Raw genomic sequence first — 21,072 nt, 5'->3', positions numbered from 1 at the left:
ACAGGAAAAAAAACCTTTCCTGCTCTTTTTTTAACCTTAGGTCATCTTAGGTTAAAAAAAAAATCTCCCCCTAGTGGTAGAGTACGTATTAACCAGCTTTGCATTAGTTCCTATGGGAACTAATGCTTCAATGTACGAACGCACCTCTACATAACAAAAAAACAGCCAGAACGGATTAATTGGTTTTCAATCCATTCCTATGGGAAATCTTGCTTCAACTTAAGAACGTTTCAACTTAAGAACACCATTCCAAAATGGATTAAGTTCTTAAGTAGAGGTTCCACTGTATAGTGTTTGATATTTCTGTGGGTTTTTTGGGGGGGCATCCATGGATGGGGGAGTACTTGGAACTGATCCCTTGCAGATACCACAGTCCTAGTGTACTTTTAAAACCCTATTAGGGTTGCCTTAAATCAGAAGCAACTCTAATAGGGTTTTTAGAAGCACATAACAAAAACTTTGAGAGATTGGTTAATTGGTTTCTTGATTGCCTGAATCAAAGTACGTAGCAGTGAACAGAAACAAAGGCAAAATGCTGTTATGCTACAGTCAGGAATACAATGATAACATTGTCAGTTCTGTGCCCTCAGGGAGTGTCTTTTCTACATGCGCCTCTCCATCCATTAAGGTCTGGTAGTGGGGAAACATAGTTGGCGCACTTTGGATCTTTAGTAAAATTTAAAAGATTGTTGACAGCCCAAAACAACATTTGACCACAGCAAGAACAAACCATCACCTCTCTGACTGAGCTAACTTTGTGAGAAGGGTCATATAAATTCTTTTCAGGGACTTTCCAAGTGCTTTGCAGGACATTTGATCACTTTGCTGCCGGGATGAAAGCGCTGTACGATGTGAAGCCCTGCCGCAAGCCGTTGGATGACGGAAGACGTTACGGGACAATCAGAACCTATTACGTCGCAGCTGAAGAAGTGGAGTGGGACTACGCTCCTCATCCCAGCCAAAGACAGGAGAAGGTGGAAACAATCAGCAAAGAGGAAAGGTACCGATGTTATTATAGTGTTATGCTGCATGACCTCCTGGCAGATCTGAGCACTACTTTCTCCCTTTAAAGATTTTGTGCTAGGAAGAATGCTTGATCAGTGTCAGGACAGACTTGCACAAACAGGGTTGTAATCAACTATACTATCACACTGCCTAGAACATGTCTGGTTTTAGAAGCTGAGTGGGAGTCTACTAGGGAGAATCAGGAGCTTTGAAGGTGGAAGGTCCCAGGTTCAGCCCCCAGCATCTTCAGACAAGGCTAGAAATAAACCTCTGCCTGAAACACTGGGGTCCTGTTGCTGCCCATTAGATATGATAGTACAGTGGTGCCTCACTTGACTATGTTAATTCGTTCCAGCAAAATCGCTGTAGAGCGAAAACGTTGTCAAACAAAATGGGGAAAAAAACATTGAAACGAATTGAAAACCCATTCAATGCATTCCAATGGGCTGAATACCTGCTCGTCCAGCGAAGATCCTCCATACGGCGGCCATTTTCGGTGTCTGTATAGCGAGGAATCCGTCTTAGAAAACAGCAGGGGGCCATTTTGAAAGCCGGCAGCCATTTTGAAACCAGACAATCAGCTGTTTGTTGATCATCATAAAACGAAAAATCGGTTCCCGAAACAGGGAACCGATCAATGTGAAGCGAAATTCCCCCATTTAAAACATCATTTTGCGATTGCTAAAGCGATCACAAAAACGTCGACGTAATGCGGATTCGTCATAGAGCAGGGTAATTGTCCAGTGGGGCACAACAGTACAGTGGTGCCTCACATTACGTTAATTCGTTCCAGCGAAATCGCTGTAGAACGAAAACATCGTAAAGCAATTTTTAAAAGCCCATAGAAACGCATTAAAACCTGATTAATGCGTTCCTATGGACTTGAAACTCATCGTCCAGCGAAGATCCTCCATAGCGCCATTTTCGCTGCCCGTGCAGCGAGGAATAAGTCCCAGAAAACAGCGGGCGGCCATTTTTTTGCCCGGCGGCCATTTTGAAACCACCGATCAGCTGTGCGAAAATCATTGTTTTGCGATAATCGGTTAGCGAAGCAGGGAACCGATCATCGCAAAACGAAAAAAACCATAGGAAACATCGTTTTGCAATCGCTTTTGTGATCACAAAAACTTCGTTGTTATGCGATTTCGTCGTAAAATGAAGCGCTCGTCTTGCGAGGCACCACTGTATAGTATTCAGCTAGAAAAACCAAGAATCTGATTCAATACAAGGTAGCTTTCCTTGGTCCTGTGTTCTATCTGGTGGAAGTAAATTAACTTCAAAGACACATGTAATTCCTACATAAAGATTGTCTGGCTTAGTTCAGAGACATTTTCTATGACTCTCAGTATCTTGGCATTACTGCTGAAATCTGGGTTTGTTTCTTAGTTTTGCTTTGTTCTAAAACTGTGGTTCCCTACTTTGGCTTCCCAGACATTCTTGGACTGCAACTCCCAGAAGCCTTCACCACTAGCTGTACTGGTCAGGATTTCTGGGAGTTGCAGTCCAAGAATATCTGGAGATCCAACATTGGAAATTACTGTTCTAGAGGGTGGAGTTTAGTGCTACGGTGCTTCCTGTCTTCTGAAATTGATATCCAGTGATATTCCCCCCAGTCAGAAACTTGAAATTTAACTATAAAACAAAACACCAAAAAGGTCCAAAAAGAGATTTTGTATTAGAGAAGTGTTCTTAAACATTTAAAAACTAGTTTTGAAAGAATTCATTAAGGTATCTTAAAAGTGGCCTTTTAAAAATAAGTCCAAATATGAATAGTACAATAGGCTGCATAACTAAGCATCACTATGGCCAGAATCCTATTGTGGATTTATGCAGGCAGAAATACAGCTGCATAAAGGGGGATGGTGAATTGCTGCTAATTAATGAGTTGCTGCTCACACTTTTAATTTTGTGCCAGTTACATGATTTAGCATGTGGCTAGGAATGCAAGCACTAATTGTTGTTAATTGGTGGGATTTACTGCCACGATTTATGCAAGTACACTTACACTGGTGTCTGTCCGTAGTAGAGTTCCAGCCTGTATTTTTGTCATCATGTTGTGTTTGTGAAGTTGTTAAATGTTTATGCACTTTTTATTTTTTTAAATCATTCTCAAGTTACGGACATGTATTTTTGAGCCAAGGTGAAGATCTCATAGGTTCAAAGTACAAGAAAGTGGTTTATAGGGAGTACCAAAGTGGAGAGTTCACAGAACACAAAAAGAGGACAACAAAGGAGCAACACCTCCAGATTCTAGGTGAGAAGTTGAAAGGATTCACAAAAGATGGTAGAAGGCCTATTCCTTCCCAAAAGAATATTTTTAAAACAATTGCAACACAATCTAATCCATGTCTACCGTGGAATATCACCACAACGCCATGAACACACTTAATCTCAAGGTAAATGGCGTTGGGCCTTGTTAGTGCTTGAACAGGAGACTATAAGGTAGTACCAGTGATCTCTAAGTAGGTCTAGAAGATTATTCTGCCTGAACTCCTGAAGAGTAGCTGTCACGAATGAATGAATGAATGAATGAATGAATGAATGAATGAATGAATGAATGAATGAATGAATGAACGAACGAATGAACGAACGAACGAACGAACGAATGAACTGAAGAGCTTGAGTTCAAGGGCCACATTCAATAGTGGATGAAGCAAGAGGGAGAAAGGTGGGAAGAAAACTAGAAGCATATTTGACTTTGATGTGCTTACTAACAGTAACTAAGCTTTAGCCTTTAGGAGACATATTTTAGCCTTTTCAAATGTGAAAAAATACATACAGTATCTGCGAAATCACTATGGTGCCAACTCCTGCGACGTTGCTGGAACCAGTTGTATTGGCTCTTGCCTTTCCATTGGACCATTTCAGCAACAAGGAGAGAGGGGATTTGCTGCTTGGGTAACAGCCTATCCTCCATATTACTTTACCCAGGCTTCATGTTCTGGAAAGGACACTTCTCGATACAGAGCATGTTACCATGGTCTCTTGAGACTGAAGGATGCCTATGACATAGGAAAGAGGCATGGTCCAGCAGGGATGGGTTTGGTCCCACACCTGCACCACGCTTTGAAAATACTATACAAATGTACAGTCTTGGTATTATTAAATATACCGGTGGTTGGTTCAGGCTAAGATAGGGATGCTGTGGGAAGCAAGGGGCAACATAGGATGGGTCTCTTGTTTTGTACAGACCATGCAGACAGTGAGAATAGATATTCACTAAATCAAATTAGGAAGATTTTGGTTGCCTAGATGTTGCAGGACTAAAACTCACATAATTTCTGGCTGTTGGGTATGTTGGCTCATGGTAATGGGAGTTGGTCCACCAACGTGTGTAGGGTGACAGATTCTTCATTCTTGTACTAAATGCAAGAGGATTAAGGGTGTGGTCATACGGGGAGACAGGTTGAAACCTGGACCACTTGTGGAATTTTTCCAGGGAGATCTTTTCTCTGGAGATCACACAATGTGTGGGGAAATTCGCTCCAGCTTGACCCCAGTCTGTCCCCAAGTTGGGCATTTTTGGTCCAGCTGTAGGTCTTCTACTTTTTGAGTCTAGGGGATGGAGCAATTCCTCAGCAGGTGGAAGGATCTCTTTAAGGGAGATCACTACCATTAAAGCGATGTTTTCTGGTGCAATAAGATGTGCACCTTTGCAGCTATTGGATCACAGCTTTTGACTCCCTTTCAAAGCAATTTTGGACCAAAGGCATAGGGTTGTAAATTACAGATTCAACCAACAGGTGGAGCAGCAACACTAATTAAGATTTCAGAGTATGGAATAAATGTGCTTTCCCCAAATAATTATTTATTTACACTCTTAAAAAAAAAAGAGTCAATTGACTTCATTTCAGAATGGCATTTAGCTGAAACTCTGACTGAATATTTTTAGAAAAATTATGAAAAACCTTTTTTTAATGTATTTTCATTTGAACACAAAACCTCCACAGAGTGGTTTTGGGGAGTGTGTGTGACTGTCAAAATATTTGTTTGTAAAAATGATTTACACTGCCCAGAATGGCCATTTTAAAATAAAAAAACAAAACAAAACAAAATAAATGAATGAATAACTTGTTTGGAAAATATAATTCACCTCACCATTCAGAATACCTGCCTTTACCAAGCTGAATAATCTATGCCCCTTCATTAGTACCCTGTTTCCCTGAACATAAGATCTAACCTGAAAATAAGCCCTAGTATGATTTTTCAAGATGTTCATAATATAAACCCTACCCCAAAAATAAGCCCCAATTAAGTGAAACCCCGCCCTCCACCTTTGTGTAGTAGCCAGAAGAAGATGGCATGACTGTATTTGAATTAATGTAGATTGTTGTACATGAAAAAAAAATCCCCTGAAAATAAGCCCTAATACGTTTTTTTGGAGCAAAAATTAATATAAGACCATCTTATCTATCTATCTATCTATCTATCTATCTATCTATCTATCTATCTATCTATCTATCTATCTATCTATCTATCTATCTATCTATCTATCTATCTGGTTGGTTGGTTGGTTGGTTGGTTGGTTGGTTGGTTGGTTGGTTGGTTGGTTGGTTGGTTGGTTGGTTGATTGATTGATTGATTGATTGATTGATTGATTGATTGATTGATTGATTGATTGATTGATTGATTGATTGATTGACAACTCACTTTATATATATAGAGAGAGAGAGTTGTCAAGATGACCCCAACTTCTGGTCACCCTTTTCAGGATTTTCTAGGTAGAGAATCCTCAGAATTGCTTAATCGTTCCCTTCTTCTAGGAACTGGGGGACTGTGCAGCTTGACCGAGGCCACACAGGCTAGCTTTTCACCCAGGGGGCACAGTTGGGAATCAAACTCCCAATCTCTGGCTCAGCAGCCAAACCACTGTGCTATATAGCCAGCTTGTTCTTCAGTAAATCAAGTAAAACTCATACAATTGCTCAGATAAGATTGTGGAGGTGGGAGAGTAATTGGCTGGTAGACCTAGTTATTATTCTGACCTCTTTTTTTTAGAATGAGAAGTTTTGTCTTCACATTTAATATTGTACAATTCAACCACTTCTTATTCTTGTTTCACTTAGGACCCTTGATTCATGCAGTGGTTGGTGACTCAATCCTAATTATATTTAAGAACAAAGCTAGTAGGCCCTACTCAGTGTCAGCCCATGGCATAGAAGAAGACTACGTCGGGAATAAAGCACATGTCACTATGCCAGGTATGGGGTGGTTGTGTACAGTGTTCAGTCTGTCTTGAAGATTTCATCAACATTTCCTTTAGGTGCTTTAAGGCAGGTGGTTCTTACCATTTCTCTTCAAAAGGCATTGTCCTGTTTTTTCACCTTTCCCTATATAATGGACTTTTATGGTAAGGGAAAAAAGGACCATAATTAATGGACGACATATCTGAATGAGTGATAAATTGCTATGAATGAAAGGCCAATGGACCAGCCTTACGAGAGGGTAGTGGGAGGGGTTAGATAAATAGAGACCACCTCGGTGGGAAGGTAAACAGCGTTCCGTGTCTAAGTCGCACTGGCCACATGACCACGGAAACTGTCTTCAGACAAACGCTGGCTCTATGGCTTGGAGACGGGGATGAGCACTGCGCCCTAGAGTCGGACACGACTGGACTAAATGTCAAGGGGAACCTTTATCTTTTTAACCTATAGCTGAAACCAAATTCCCAGTTTTTCTTGACGCTGCTTATTATGGATTGGCTTGACTACTGAGTTGTTGTCAGCTATGTAAAAATGGGGTGGGGCCATCCAGGCAGTTTATTATATTCTCTTTAGTTCTGCTCTGATTTTAAACTGAGTTAAAACCTCCTTAGCCATCATCTGTATGCAATGGAATTCTGGAATATAAATAGTACATAAATGTAAGTAAGTAAAATGCATTTTCAGTTTGTTAAACCTTAAAAACGCACAGTAAAATTAGTTTTGCGGGTCTAAGTTTTATTATAACTGGTAGAAACATACTCCTGGGATGTTTGGTGTCCTTTTTCATAAAGCAAAAGATCGCATTTTGTAGCTTTCACCGAGGGCATGTAAATTGTAAGCCATATATTTATTATTTAAAATATTCCTATCCTGCCTTACTCCCCAAAAGGACCTATATAGTTTTCCTTCTCAGTTTTGATCCCAAATGACTGACCTTGATTGTTTCAAACTCAGCAGTAAATGTCATCATATTTTGGATGTTGACAACAATATTAGGTTTTAACGTCATTCCTCTCCCTTGTCTTAAATATGCCTGCATGAACACCAGGAGAAATCAGCACATACCGATGGAATGTCCCAGCAAGGTCGGGTCCCGGTGTCTCTGATCCTAATTGCATTACTTGGGTTTACTACTCAACAGTACATTTTGTAAAAGTAAGTAGGAAGCCATCATGAAGTGTGTGTGTGTGCACACACACATGCGTGTGTGTTATAGGCAAGTGTTTGTTTTTACCTAAGTGAGTTTCCTGACAGCACTCCTTGACAAGCTTTGCCCTTATAGCATATTTTTTATTGTGTGCCCTCATGTCAATCCTGACTTATGGGTTTTATAGAGGCTACTCAGATGTGTACTCAGAGAGTCGACCTACAGACCGGGGAAAAAAACACAAAATGGAACAAAAATGGCCGGTTACGATTTAATCGGTTTTCAATGCATTGTAGGTCAATGAAGTCTCGACCTACAGATTTTTCGACCTGCAGCCACTGTTCCAATACGGATTAATTCCGTAAATCGAGGGTCCACTGTACACTGCAAGATAATATGGGGATCTGTTCTGCTACGGCCCTACCGAAGCCCACAGTTTCTCGTTAAAAAGCTTAATCAGTTCTGTCCAATCTTTCAGTTCATTTAGAGAATTGTACGTTGTCTATAACATATATCCAACAGACTATTTGATCGAAATCTTGTGCAGCTCTGCATGCACCATAAGAATGCTGTCATTAGCAGCAGCAAATTGCTGCCATCAAAACTTCCTTTGATGATTTCAGAGTGCATGCAACTTTTCCCCATTGTTTATGAGTTGTGTCTATCCTAAAATTGCCAAAGGAAGGCATTAGTCTGTGGCTATTTGCCACTGATGATGATACCATTCCTGTTCTGCACACAGAACTGCTCAACAGGATTTCAACCACTGACTGAAAATAACCTGCCCTTATAATAAACTAAATAAATAATGCTTTATTTCCAGCCAGAGTGGGGGGCAACGCAGTTCCTGAGAAAATCCTAACTGATATCAGGGGCCACCAGAAAACAATGTGTTAATACCTCAGGAAGGCAATAAATATTAATATTCTCCCCAGGATGTTTCCCGAGGGTCAAAGATCCACTCAGCTCTCTACGCTTAGTATCTGAAATGGATACTTTGAAAGAGATGCTGATTCAAGGCAAGAATACATTGTTCTTGGTGTTGTGTTAAATAGTCAAGACATGTTGAGATTGTGTCTCAGCTGGAATATGTGCCTCTGGGATAAAATTATAAGTTTAGGCCTCGTGGCACAGTGGTTAAACTGCGGTACTGCAGCCAAAACTGTGCTCACGACCTGGGGTTCAAATCCCAGGTAGCCGGCTCAAGGTTGACTCAGCCTTCTATCCTTCCAAGGTCAGTAAAATGAGTACCCAGCTCACTGGGGGTGTGTGTGGTGGTAATGTGTAGCCTGCATAATTGCAAACCGCCCAGAGAGTGCTTGAAGCGCTATGGGGCGGTATATAAGCAGCAAGCTTTGCTTTGCTTTTTGCTTTTTATGTGCCAATAGCTACTGATTCCCACACCTTCCCGTAATTTTTTTTAAAATATTGTACAGAGACTCAGGTCTTTCTGCTGATCTTTATGGTAAGAATGATTCTTTGGCCTTGAAAAGTTTATTTTGATGTAGGTCTCATTGGTTTAGTTGATCTACTGAACTGGCACTAACAATTGGATTTAGCCCCCACTATACACCCCTCCCCCATATGTATATATGTGAGGGACTACATGCACGTATTCTTAAAATCTGTAACTAACTAAATGGCTTATTTCCCATTTTCTTTCTTTCCAGGATATGTACAGTGGTTTGATTGGACCACTTATCATTTGCAGAAAAGGAATATTAAACGAGAAGGGCGTAAGGACAGATGTGGATCGTGAATTTGCTCTTTTGTTCCTTGTTTTTGATGAAAATGAGTCCTGGTATTTGAATGAAAACATTGAAAAATATCTAGATAAGAATCCTAAAGAATTCAATCACACAGATGACTTTGTGGAAGGAAACAAAATGCATGGTATGTTAGAGGACTGCATTTTTAACTATTGTTTTGTGAAATGTTCACATTAGGTTTATGATCATATATGTGACCATATACCAAGAGTGGGCAAAGTATGGCCACAGGGGGCTGTAGGTAGACCACCACCACCCCGCGCAGGATATTTTAGCAGTCCCCAGCTCTTATCAGATTTTCCCAGCTTCCCACTAAAAAGTGGTTTTCCAACAAGAAGAAGAAGACTTCAAGAGCAGCAATTAATGTTTAAACCAGCCACAGGGCCTCCTGCAGTGGAAACAAACACATATTTTTCAAAGTGGGGTGTGGACTGGATTCCTCAGGTCTCACGCTCCAGATTCCTCATTATCTTAGCAATGGTAGGATTCAGTTTTTCTCTGGATTGACATGGTGCACATTTCTCCTCCATAAAGCTACGTTCCAATTGTAGCAAGGTGGGGGAACCACTCTGCTCAGTAATCCTGGCTAGGGAGGCTGTGGACCTTGAACAGAGAACCAGGGACTGCGTGCCGTAAGCAACAGGCTCTTTGCTTCCTTTCACCCATGCAGTGGTTTGTCTTATGAAGACCCCACTTCTGGTACCAATTGTGCTAAATGGCAGCTTTAGAGAGGCTAGAAGTTCCCAATATGGTTGTAGTGGACAGAGTATGGACTAGGACTCTGGAGAACAGGGTTCAAATCCTCGCTCAGCCATGGAAACTGATTGAGGGAGTGGAACTGGCAAAACCACTCCTTAAATATCTCACTTACCTTGAAAGCCCTTTTAGGGTCACTATAAGTCAGTTCCGACTTGACACACACGTTAGAGCCCCAGTAAACTGTGTTCTTTGAATCTTGAAGACAGAAAGCCACTGGTGCCGTATTGTATAGGTAAGATCGAATCCACGCGACAGAGTGAGCTCCCATCACTTGTCCCAGCTCCTACCAACCTAGCACTTTGAAAGCATGCAAATGCAAGTAGATAAATAGGTACCGTCTCGGTGGGAAGGTAACGGCGTTCCGTGTCTAGTCACGCTGGCCACGTGACCACGGAAACTTTCTACAGACAAACGCTGACTCTACGGCTTGGAAACGGGGATGAGCACCGTGTCCTAGAGTTGGACACAACTGGACTAAATGTCTAAGGGGAGCTTTTACCTTTACCTATGTATAAATAGTTATAGCAAAAGGAAAAGTACAAATGCCTGCACATGCTGGAGAACATTCATAGGTCCAAGGAGCCATGGTCTTCACTGAGGTGTGGTACCAAATATATAGCTGGTTCCTCCCTCTTACAACACAGCAGCCCTCAAGACCAGGCACTGTGTAGGGATTTTGTGTCCTAGTTCCCCTACACTGAAACAGGCAGGATTGAGGGTACAGATCAGCTACATACGTACATACTAAGTGGTAAGATAAGCTACCCATAAAACAATACACTTGTAATTGGAGGCTGCGATGCTCATGGCTCCCACTGAAATGGTAACATGATATCCATGAAATAGTGTATGTACATGTATTTCATATTGCAAATGTCTAATCCAATGCAGAAGTACTTGAACTGGTTCCATTTAAACCTTATTCCATAAATGTGTTTGCAAACAGAATAAGAGGCTTAGTATTAGGTCATCAAGATAAAGGCTTGGATCCAAATCAAAACAAATAGCATTCAACTTGTTTAGTGGGGCTTTTTGCTGTATTCTTCCTGGAGCTACTGTTCTTTGTGCACCTGAAAAAGCTGTTCAGGGAATTCTCCGAGTTATGTACAGGGGGCATGAAATCAGAGGAAGCTGGATAACCCCTGAATGACCTGAAGGGGCATTTCAGGTCAATTGTTCTAGCATGATATATGTTCTGGCTATATAACATTTCCAGTATGCAGTGGAATACATCAATAAACCTGTTTGCTCTTTTTTAAGCATCTCCCCTAACTCTTTCAGCAATCAATGGAAAGATCTACCACAATCTCCATGGTCTAACAATGTATGAAGGGGAAAATACAGACTGGTATCTGATTGGAATGGGAAATGAGATTGACCTCCACACTGTCCATTTCCATGGAGAGAGTTTTCTCTTCAAGGTTGGTACAAATCACGTGTGGGGACCGACTATCATTGTGGCCAATTAAGGCCCACAAATCAGAGGTTTTTCCCATTGGTATAAATGAAAAGATGGCTTCTGTGTTTTCATAGGTAATTTCTATAGGAAGCTCCAGGTTTCTGTGGGATTCTGACATTTACACAATATGCCTTTTGGTGAACAATTCACAGGTCATAAATAGGAATATAACGTGACCTTTGGACATTCTACTGAAACAAACTTGGTTTTGCTAAGCAGAATGCAGGCATAAAATATTCCTGTCATGCCAGTCCATTAAGACAGTTACAGAAGCAAAAGGAGTTCTGTTTCCAAAGAGACAGTTAGTTGTCTTAGCATATTAGGAAAATGGAAGTGGAGGAAAGGGGAAAAATAAGAGAAAAAAAAGACAAATTTGGGGGCACTTTAAAAACCAACAGGTTTATTTCACTGTAGCTTTCGTGTGTCAAAATCCACTTCTTCAGACTTAAGGATGCATTATCACTTTTCCTCTGGTCTGTATCCTTATATGGTTAATACACCTCCCCCCATGGAGGTATGTATAGATATAGAGGACATATTGCTTGCACCTCTTGGGTCTGAAGAAGTGGATTTTGTTCCACAAAATATAACACTGAAATAAATGTATGATTCTTTAAGTGCCACAATATTGTCTGCCCTCTCTTTTTCCCCTCCCCGCCCCCCAATTTCAAATTTTAGTTCAGAGTGCTGGTTTTAATCTATAAAGCTCTAAATGGCTGGGGTCCGAGCTATCTCATGGACTGTGTCTCCCATTGGTAACCTGCTTGGGTGTTAAGATGATCAGGAGATGCCTGTCTTTCAGTTACTGTATTTTTGCTGTTGCTTTCGTTTACCATTTTTACGGTTGTTTATTTAGTATTTGTGTGCTTACTGTCTTTAGCTTTAAGTATTGTATTTTAACGATGTAAGCCACCTTGCATCTTTTTTAAGGAGAGAGGTGGGGTAAAAATATTTTAAATAAATAAATAATAAAGTTTTAAATTTAAAAAAATATTTTAAAATATTTTAAATAAATAAATAATTTAGCCAACATTTAGCATGGATGGGAATTTACATTTCCAGCCATTGTTTTAGACTGCTACATGTACGTGTATGTACAAGTAGCAATATCTGGATGAGAGTACATTTGTTTACCTAATCCAGATTTAATTGTAATACATACATTCACACACACATACAGGATGCGTGATCATTTTTATGATGTAGCATTTTTTCTCTTATATGAATAGAGGCATATGTTCCATTGATTGCAAGAAAGTGCAGATTGCAAGCATAATTTTAAAAATTAGCCTGACTTAATTTTTCCCCCTCCAGGATTTTTAAAACCTTTGAACAATATATTTTTGATTTGCATTTCGTTTTGGGTTTGTTCGCCTGTGAAACTAAATAACATTTTAAATGTTTTCTTAAAACCAGTACCAGAGCTGCATTCTATCTTCTCAAAAACATAGCACTAAACAGAGGATCAAAGATGAGCATTTTAAGTCCATTTATTTTAATGTGGGTGGTGAGTGGTTCTTTCCCATTGAAATCAGTGGGATATAGGAAGTGGCTTTCTGTGGCTAGAAGATACTATAACAAGCTACTGTAAGTGAAAGGTTTCTTCACAAGATACAGAACTATATTTCTACTGTGGTGTCTGGGTGACCAGAACTACCCCCAAAGCATGCCTCAAGTAATAGGCAGGCTCTTGTTTATTCTCAAACAGTAGTTTATGGTCTCTTTTATGTTATGGTAATCCTGGTCCTCAGCTTTTTCCATGCTGAGCATGGGGCATGGTTGTGAGTTTGATACATGACAACTTGCACCCAAAGATCTGTCTATGGCAAGCATGCACATATTTAATTTTTTAAAAGCAGAAATTTTTTAAAGTTATAAAAATCTGGAACATTCACAGCACAGAATTCCAGAGCCTTATAGAAGCGGTATATAAGTGACTTTGCTGTACTTCTGATTTGCTAAGGGTGGAAACCTTGGTGATGCTCTCCATTCTTGTCACAGATGGACCATGATCACAGAGGTGATGTCTATGATCTCTTCCCTGGGACATTTCAGACTGTGGAACTTGTAGCCTTTAATCCCGGGACCTGGCTTCTACATTGCCATGTCCATGACCACATTCATGCTGGGATGGAGACAACCTACACTATCATCAAATATGGTAACAGCCTTGCAACAGGTAAATAGGTCACAGGACTGGACAGCTAGTGGCCATGTTGGCTGTGGATGATGGGATCTGGCATTTAGTGACATTTGGAGCAGCACAGGCCCCAATCCCAGAGCAAACTGTACATCTGAGCAGAGTCACAGGGCCAGAGTGACATACCAGAGGAGACCTCAGAGCCACCTCCTGTGTTTCTGTATGATACACTGTTGTAACTATAAACAGGCAAATCATCTCTAAAAACTGATAGTAATTACAGTGGTGTAACGGTAAATTGGGGAAATGTTGGCTCTGATCATCACAGTTTCCAAAACCACGTCCCCCAAAATAACCTGGATCAATCTACGTATATAAACAATCAAGGAGCAGATATTTTATTAAGTTAATGGCTCTTAACTACCCATTGAAGATCAAACCACTCTCACATACCTCCTATTATAGCAGGAATAGCTTACCAATACTGTGAGAGCAGCAACTGAGCTAAAAGGGAACAGGGAAGCCTGAGGAGGATCTTGGATGATTTGACCGTTCCTGCTGCTCAGAAGGTCCCAGGGCTTTGATCCTGCAAGCTCTGGCTCCCTTCCACCATTAATAATGAAGAACTAACAGTAAAACGCCTTTGTTCAAATGTGTGGGTATTTGCAGCACTATTATTTTTCAGCTCACTTAATTTAATCTCAGCCAAATAAATTAAAATCACACTTTACTGTGTTTTTCGATAGATGGTTAGGCCTAGTGTACTTCCTATGCATTTTCATATGGAATTGGAACTCAACCAAACAGGTACTCATTAGGTGTAAACATTTATGAGTTCATTCTAGTTAGGAGTCTTCTTTGTCAATAACTAGATAGACTTCTGGGCCAAGAAAGACCTTTTAAATCTGTCTAGTCTTGCGTCTCATGCCAAGAGATGAGGGCAACACCTAGTTTCACACTGGAAAATGCAATCATAGGTATCAATCATAGGCATGACTCATGCTGCAATATCCTTCTAATACAGACACAAGGGACAGAACTGGGGCCTAAGTGAATAATTAACTTTGCACAGATGAAAAACCATGAATCAATATAACACTGTGGCTGAAATGCTGTAGCTTTGTAATGCATGCTGAAGGCAAAAGGCATAACATCCACCCATTGCTAATCACAAATTAACAAGTCACTACTGACATTCTCAGGGAGTTGCGTACCCACTGACTTAATGCCTGCTCAAGAATCCCAATGGGGACTCTTTAATTGTTGGCTAAGAATAGGTGAATGTTACACCCTTAGACAACGTGCTAGAAGTCACAGTATATGACCTGGGATACAAATTTGATAAGATTGTTTTGGGGGAAAGGAGGCTCTGAATTACTATTAAATGAAAGTGCAGCTTCATGGTTTTATACATACCAGGCTCAGGTATCTGATACGTCAAGTACAGCTGAGAAATGGTCACTCATACATTGGCTGTGTGTTGGTTGGAGGTTTTGAGATTCCAAAAAAGTTAGCTTTATTAACCTCAGGGAATCAGGAGCATCAAATCCAAGCTGGGAAAAATTTACTTTCTTATAATTACAAAGAAAAGTTTCCAAGCTCAGCTTGAGATGTTCTAGTTAGAATCAGGTAGACCATTTTATTTATGCTGGTGTCTTGAAGACTTCCTAATAGGAGCAGCTGTCTTTCCCAGTTTGTTTTAACTTTTTAGCTGATTCACAGGACAGGATTCTCTGTTTATCTTGTCACCAGAGAGTGGAAGGATAACTGCACAACTGCCCTCACCCTGGACTCCAAGAGACTCCCAGCATGCACCATTCTTGCACTAGTAGTGAGACTGGTAGTGCAGCTAGTCATATGATGGGATGATCACCAGCAGGGATGGGGGAAACACTTAAGCAATTGCCCTTCTGCTCTGTTCAGGCAATCAAACACTGACCTAAATCTGTGAATTTATGCACAAAGGTTGGGAGTTCAATTCCTCACTGCACCTCCTTGACAGGGGCTAGATTCAATGATCCATAGGGTTCCTTCCAGTTCTGCCATTCAAATATGATGACGACGTTGAAGAAGATCAGCTGACAAAAACAATCAGACCTACTTCTAGATGAGCATGTATAGGCTTGTACTGTTGAAAAGAAAGCAGCAATCCCGACTGACAGAGCAAATTATGTTTAATAAGGTCTGCTTTTTCTTTTATTCAGATGCTGTAGGACACGCAGCCACAACCACAGAGTATGATACAATTACTGTCAAAAGAAAGAATTTTGGAAAAGGTATGACTTCGGCTTATTCATGCATGATACAGAACAAACTCAGGTCCGACACTGGAAATACATTCATTGAGCCATTTAGGACTCCCTAGCACAGGGTGGTGGGCCAGAGTTCTCCATTCCTGACTTTGTCAGATGGATGGCTTGAGGAGGTTTAGCAACACTGATGGACATCATGGGGCCCCTAGGGAAAACATGGGATAGAGGTTTCCACCCAGTGGTTTACCTGGGGCCCCTCCTTTTCCTTTGCCACCTCTTCTTTTCCCCCAGTCTGCTCCCAACCAGCACTCCGGCTCAGCCAATCTGATTAGCTGTCATTAGAAGAGGAAAATCTTTTACCAGTCCTCTGTGTCACTGCAGAAGCTTCTCTGACCTCCTGGAAGTTTGCAAATTAGCTGGCTTTGTTTTGCAATTGGCCTTCAGAACTTAACCACAGCATGTCTCTGAAAACTGATTATGTTCCTGCCCTGGGCCAGCTGGAAAAATGTCAGCTGACAGGAGGACAAGGAAATCCAGCTATTAAAGGGGAAATAGTAGTAGGAACTCCCTTACACAAATAGGGACATCCCTCCTGTTTTCAATTAATAGCAGGAATTCCACTCCAGGACCAGAGATACAGGGAAGGGGCAGAGTTACTGCGGAGCTTCATGATAGATTTCAATTCTGAGGGGGCAGGGGGGTTGTTCCCATCTTCAGCTATGAGTATGGCATGTTGTTGAAAGAGATGTTTGTCTCTGCTACTGTTTATAGTTATCCTACATACTTTAAGTGTGCATTTAAATATCTTAGACCCACAGTTTGTCTCAAAATCCACCAGTGTTTCTGATTAAATTGGTGCCTCCCCCTCTAAGAGGGAATAAATAGGTTTCTGACTACAGTATTGCCTTTTTCTTTCAGGAGGTAACGGCAGAGCAGGAATAGATTTCTTTGGGAAAAAATTACACGTGGGAGAAGCAAGCTCGGTCCTCAAAGCTCTTTTTCTCACTGGAGTCGTCCTGTTGGTAGCTCTTTTGATTCTTATGCTTCTTCTGGTGTTCCAGAAGAAGAAAGCTCGGTATAGCGCCATTGGTCGCAAAAGTGACCTTCCAATGGAAACTCTCTGACTTCAGTCATGTTGATAAGACCTTCAGGTGAGATCCCACTCCTCAATAGGAGTGTGTTATTTATAGAGTGACCTTGGCTGCTGCTAAAATGAAGGCTTTCTGGGCAAACGTATTGTTAGGATAAAACAAAGAATGCGTATGATTGTGGGATCCTCTTTCTTTGGAGCAAATTCAAACCAAATCCCAGAACTTCTACAGTCTGGATCTCAAAGCAGTCTTTTAAATATTCAGATTCCACTTAAAAAACAAAGAATGTTTTCCTCAGGCAAATAGAATGCATCTAGGGAGTGAATCAGCTTGACTGAAACCTCATTGGCCTTTTTAATGTAATGCACAGATTATGTTACTAGGGGTGGATCATGAACCCACCAGCCCATTTCAAGCTTGTAAACCACACGTAGAAAGAAGTTGCAGAGAAGGTGTGCAATTCAACAAGGCCTCAGTTCTGGCCCCATAGTCTATAACCTATCAGTCTTACCAGACTTTGTGAAATAGGTATATTTTGCCAAATGGTGACAGAACTGCCAACCACATTGTTCACACTGTGCAATGTCATAAATCAATGAGGTATGGATGTTGATTGTTGCCCAAAGCAGATGATGTTTTCTGTTTCGATTCAGGGATTTGAAGGATAGGACTGCACTCAGCCAAACAAAGCTGCTCTTTCTGATTTGTCTGCTAGGAATTAAGAGACATCAGTTACGGAGGGAGCAAAATCTATTGTCTGCCTAAACAAAAGTGTCTCCTCTGTGTGTTGAATCTATACTGACAGCCCATGTGATGTGGTGGTTACCATGTTGGATTAGGACAGAGGAGAACTGATTTCAAATTCTCGTCGTCGTTGTTTAGTCGTGTCCGACTCTTCGTGACCCCATGGACCAGAGCACGCCAGGCCCTCCTGTCTTCCACTGTCTCCCGGAGTTGTGTCAAATTCATGTTGGTTGCTTTGCAGACACTGTCCAGCCATCTCATCCTCTGTCGTCCCCTTGTCCTCTTGCCGTCACACTTTCCTAACAACAAGGTCTTTTCCAAAGAGTCTTCTGTTCTCATGAGATGGCCAAAGTACTGGAGCCTCAGCTTCAGGATCTGTCCTTCCAGTGAGCACTCAGGGTTGATTTCCTTCTAAATGGATAGGTCTGTTCTCCTTCCATTCCAGGGGACTCTCAAGAGGCTCCTCCAGCACCACAATTCAAAAGCATCAATTCTTTGGCGGCCAGCCTTCTTTATGGTCCAGCTCTTACTTCCATACATCGCTACTGGAAAAAACATATCTTTGACTATGCAGGCCTTTGTTGGCAACGTGATGTCTCTGCTTTTTAAGATGCTGTCAAGGTTTGTCATCGCTTTCCTCCCAAGAAGCAGGCGTCTTTTAATTTCGTGGCTGCTGTCTCCATCTGCAGTGATCATGGAGCCCAAGAAAGTAAAATCTGTCATATATATGACAACTTCCAGTCCATCTTTTCCCATTCTCTTTGCCATCCAGTTTTATGTTCCAGCCTAACCAGTTTTATGTTCCAGCCTAACCTCAGTTCCCTCTTTTACCCAAACCAGAACTTGGAAATGATATTTTGGGGGACTAGAACTTGCAGCAGTCCGTAGGCAACATGATTAAAACTTGGGGAACTATGATTTTTTTAGCTGGTTAGTGAACAAACCAAGATCTGGAACCACAGTTTGATCCTGGTTTTAGCTAACCATAATTAGCAGGTCTTAATGCTTCCATATAACACACAACTATGGTTAGTTCAACAATGAAAACGGGTTTCATTTTTACATAAACAAAGGAGGAGGAAAAAAACACTTGAACTTGATCTCATGTAGACTCACTTTCATAATGACAAACCATGGTTTGCCATTAGATCTGAGACAGATACACGTTATTGTCTTCTGCTGAGAGTGTAAGAGTAAGAAAAGAATGAGTAAATCATAAACAGTAATATTATAGATGGAGACAGGCAAGGGTGTTGAGTACTGTATTATAAGTAGTAAAATGCAATTGTGTTGGGTATTAAAATTAGTAAAAGAATAGGATTGTTGTTTTCAGAGTATCATTACAATACTGTCTGTACTAAATGAATTCTGAAGATTTTCACTGTGCTCCAGAAATCACTGTGCTCCAGAAATCTGCTTCATTAGAGATCAAATAGAACAAAATCAATGTGTGCAGCACTAAAGATGTGCATTCATTTGGACTGTGTGTGTGTGCGTGTGCACAAGCACATGCTAGTGTGCACTTAAAACAGAGCCTGGAAATGCTACTCTTCCTTCCTTCCTTCTCTCTCCCTCTCTCTCTTTTCTTTTCTTTCTTTCTTTCTTTCTTTCTTTCTTTCTTTCTTTCTTTCTTTCTTTCTTTCTTTCTTTTGAGTAAAATGCCTTGAATACCTTAGCCACCATGATCACTGCTGACAGAGGGTTCTGGAAATCTCAAAAAAAAAAAAAAATTCAAGCTTTGCCTGACCTTTCATGTCTCTCACAATTATTTGTCACCAGGTTGTTTACCCTCTGTAGTTTGTAGTCTTTAACATGACAGATGAAAACTGAATTTAGTTCTGTCTCACTTCTGGAGGAAACCCACCAGAAAAAGAATTTTTCAAGGGGATCACATTTATACCTAAAAATCCTTTGTGCTTATTACTATCTGAAGTATGGGGACCTAAATTTGCAGTTTGTTGCATATGTTTGGGTTTTGTTTTTTTGTTTTTGTTTGTTTTTGGGTTTTATGCGATTAAGTAATTTGTAAATCAAGCTCTATGGTCCACTGCTTAAAATGTAAACATTGTGAAAGGATTATTGCATAAATTCACTTTTTATACCAAGTGCTGGATTAATCTTTAAGCTGGTAAACTATGCAACACTGTGGCAAAAAAAAAACCCTCAAAAACAATGTGGAAGTCACAGTGAAACCCATTGAAGGACTATTCATGCCTAATTCTGATAGGATTTTAGGCCAAAAATGCTAGTCTTAGATTTTTGATTACTTTGCACACATTACTACATTGTGTGTAGAAATTTCTATGAAGTCCAACCCCCCTCAAGTCCAACCCCCCTCAAATCCAATCAAAGCAGATCTGACACATGGTGGTCCAATTTTCTCTTGAATACCCCAAACACTGGAGGGCTCAACACCTCCCAAGGTCATTGGCTCCATTGTCATACTGCTTTAACCGTTAAGAAGTTTTATCCCCGATATTCATCCCAAATCTAGCTTCTTGTAATTTGAGTCCACTGTTCCATATTCTGCACTCTTGGATGATCAAGAACAGATCCCATCCCTCCTCTGTATGAATATCTTGCAAATATTTGGAAAATGTTCTCATATCTCCTCTCATTCTTCTTTTCTCAAGGCTACACATGCCCACTTCTTTCAGTCCAAACCAGTAACCAGTCATGTCTAAGAGAAGATCCACTGAAATTAATGAGATTTAAGTTAGAGTCCCAAGAATTACACTGGGTGTGTTCCACACATGACAAACTCTGGATCCCACCCAAAATATCAAATTCACAACCTATGTATAGTGGGACTTGAGGGGCTTAAATGAAAGTTTTAAAAACCAGCAATTGTAACCCTAATCGCTCATTTAAAACAATTATAATTACAAGATTGCTTTTCTAGTCAGAGGGGATACAAAGCAATATGGGCACTGTAAACATTTCAAACACAGTTTTCTTCTATTAACCACTAGGTCTGTATTAGATTATGTGTGTATACCTACATGCTGTACTTCCAGGCAGCAATCATTGAACTGTATAAATAAAGTTGAATGAGTTAATCACTTCTTGTGATGTGCTTCAAGTTCAAAATCAAGTTCATAAAATATATGATTCATCAAATATAGTTACAAAAGTTACCATGCATGGGATTTTAATTTAATTCACTTGTTTTAAACATTAAATGCTTCTTGTAGTTCATTAAAATATAAATGCTTGTTTGTTTGTTTATATCATTTATATGATCATCATCATAATCTTAGAATTGCAGAGCTGGAAGGGACCCTATGGATCATCAGGTCCAGCCCCTCTCAAAGAGGCACACTGGGAAACTGAGCTCCCAACCTCGGGCTCGGCAGACCTAAACTGCTGAGCTAGACATGCCACCTTTCTCCTCACATTAAGAACATAAATGTGGCTTTTTAAAGAAACCAACAGTGGCTTGGTTCCGAAGGTTTCCTTTCACAAAATGAGCACCGGAGAAAATGAAGTGTTGGTTTTAATC

General features: G+C 40.6%; 1 protein-coding gene across 6 annotated transcripts in view; it reads left to right on the top strand.

Annotated features, from left to right (window-relative positions):
* HEPHL1 (hephaestin like 1) overlaps window positions 1–18,151 on the top strand; it is a 36,081-nt gene extending 17,930 nt beyond the window's left edge. For 2 of the 6 annotated variants that reach the window (XM_078390114.1, XM_078390117.1), the window contains 9 exons: window positions 787–1,000; window positions 3,120–3,259; window positions 6,072–6,206; window positions 7,258–7,364; window positions 9,027–9,249; window positions 11,166–11,305; window positions 13,345–13,522; window positions 15,688–15,759; window positions 16,654–17,692. In XM_078390114.1, the coding sequence (XP_078246240.1) occupies window positions 787–1,000; window positions 3,120–3,259; window positions 6,072–6,206; window positions 7,258–7,364; window positions 9,027–9,249; window positions 11,166–11,305; window positions 13,345–13,522; window positions 15,688–15,759; window positions 16,654–16,859 (1,415 nt within the window). In that variant the 3' untranslated portion in view covers window positions 16,860–17,692. Of the gene's footprint in view, window positions 1–786; window positions 1,001–3,119; window positions 3,260–6,071; window positions 6,207–7,257; window positions 7,365–9,026; window positions 9,250–11,165; window positions 11,306–13,344; window positions 13,523–15,687; window positions 15,760–16,653; window positions 17,693–18,015 lie in introns of those variants that run through there. The other 4 variants (XM_072993597.2, XM_072993596.2, XM_072993595.2 and 1 more) reach the window with 4 other exon arrangements.
* The last annotated feature ends 2,921 nt before the right edge of the window (window positions 18,152–21,072 follow it).

This window comes from Pogona vitticeps, chromosome 3 (assembly GCF_051106095.1).
Source record: "Pogona vitticeps strain Pit_001003342236 chromosome 3, PviZW2.1, whole genome shotgun sequence".
NCBI classification, from domain to species: Eukaryota; Metazoa; Chordata; class Lepidosauria; order Squamata; family Agamidae; genus Pogona; species Pogona vitticeps.
Note: the sequence above shows the minus strand (reverse complement) of the source record. Positions and strands in the feature narration are given on the sequence as shown.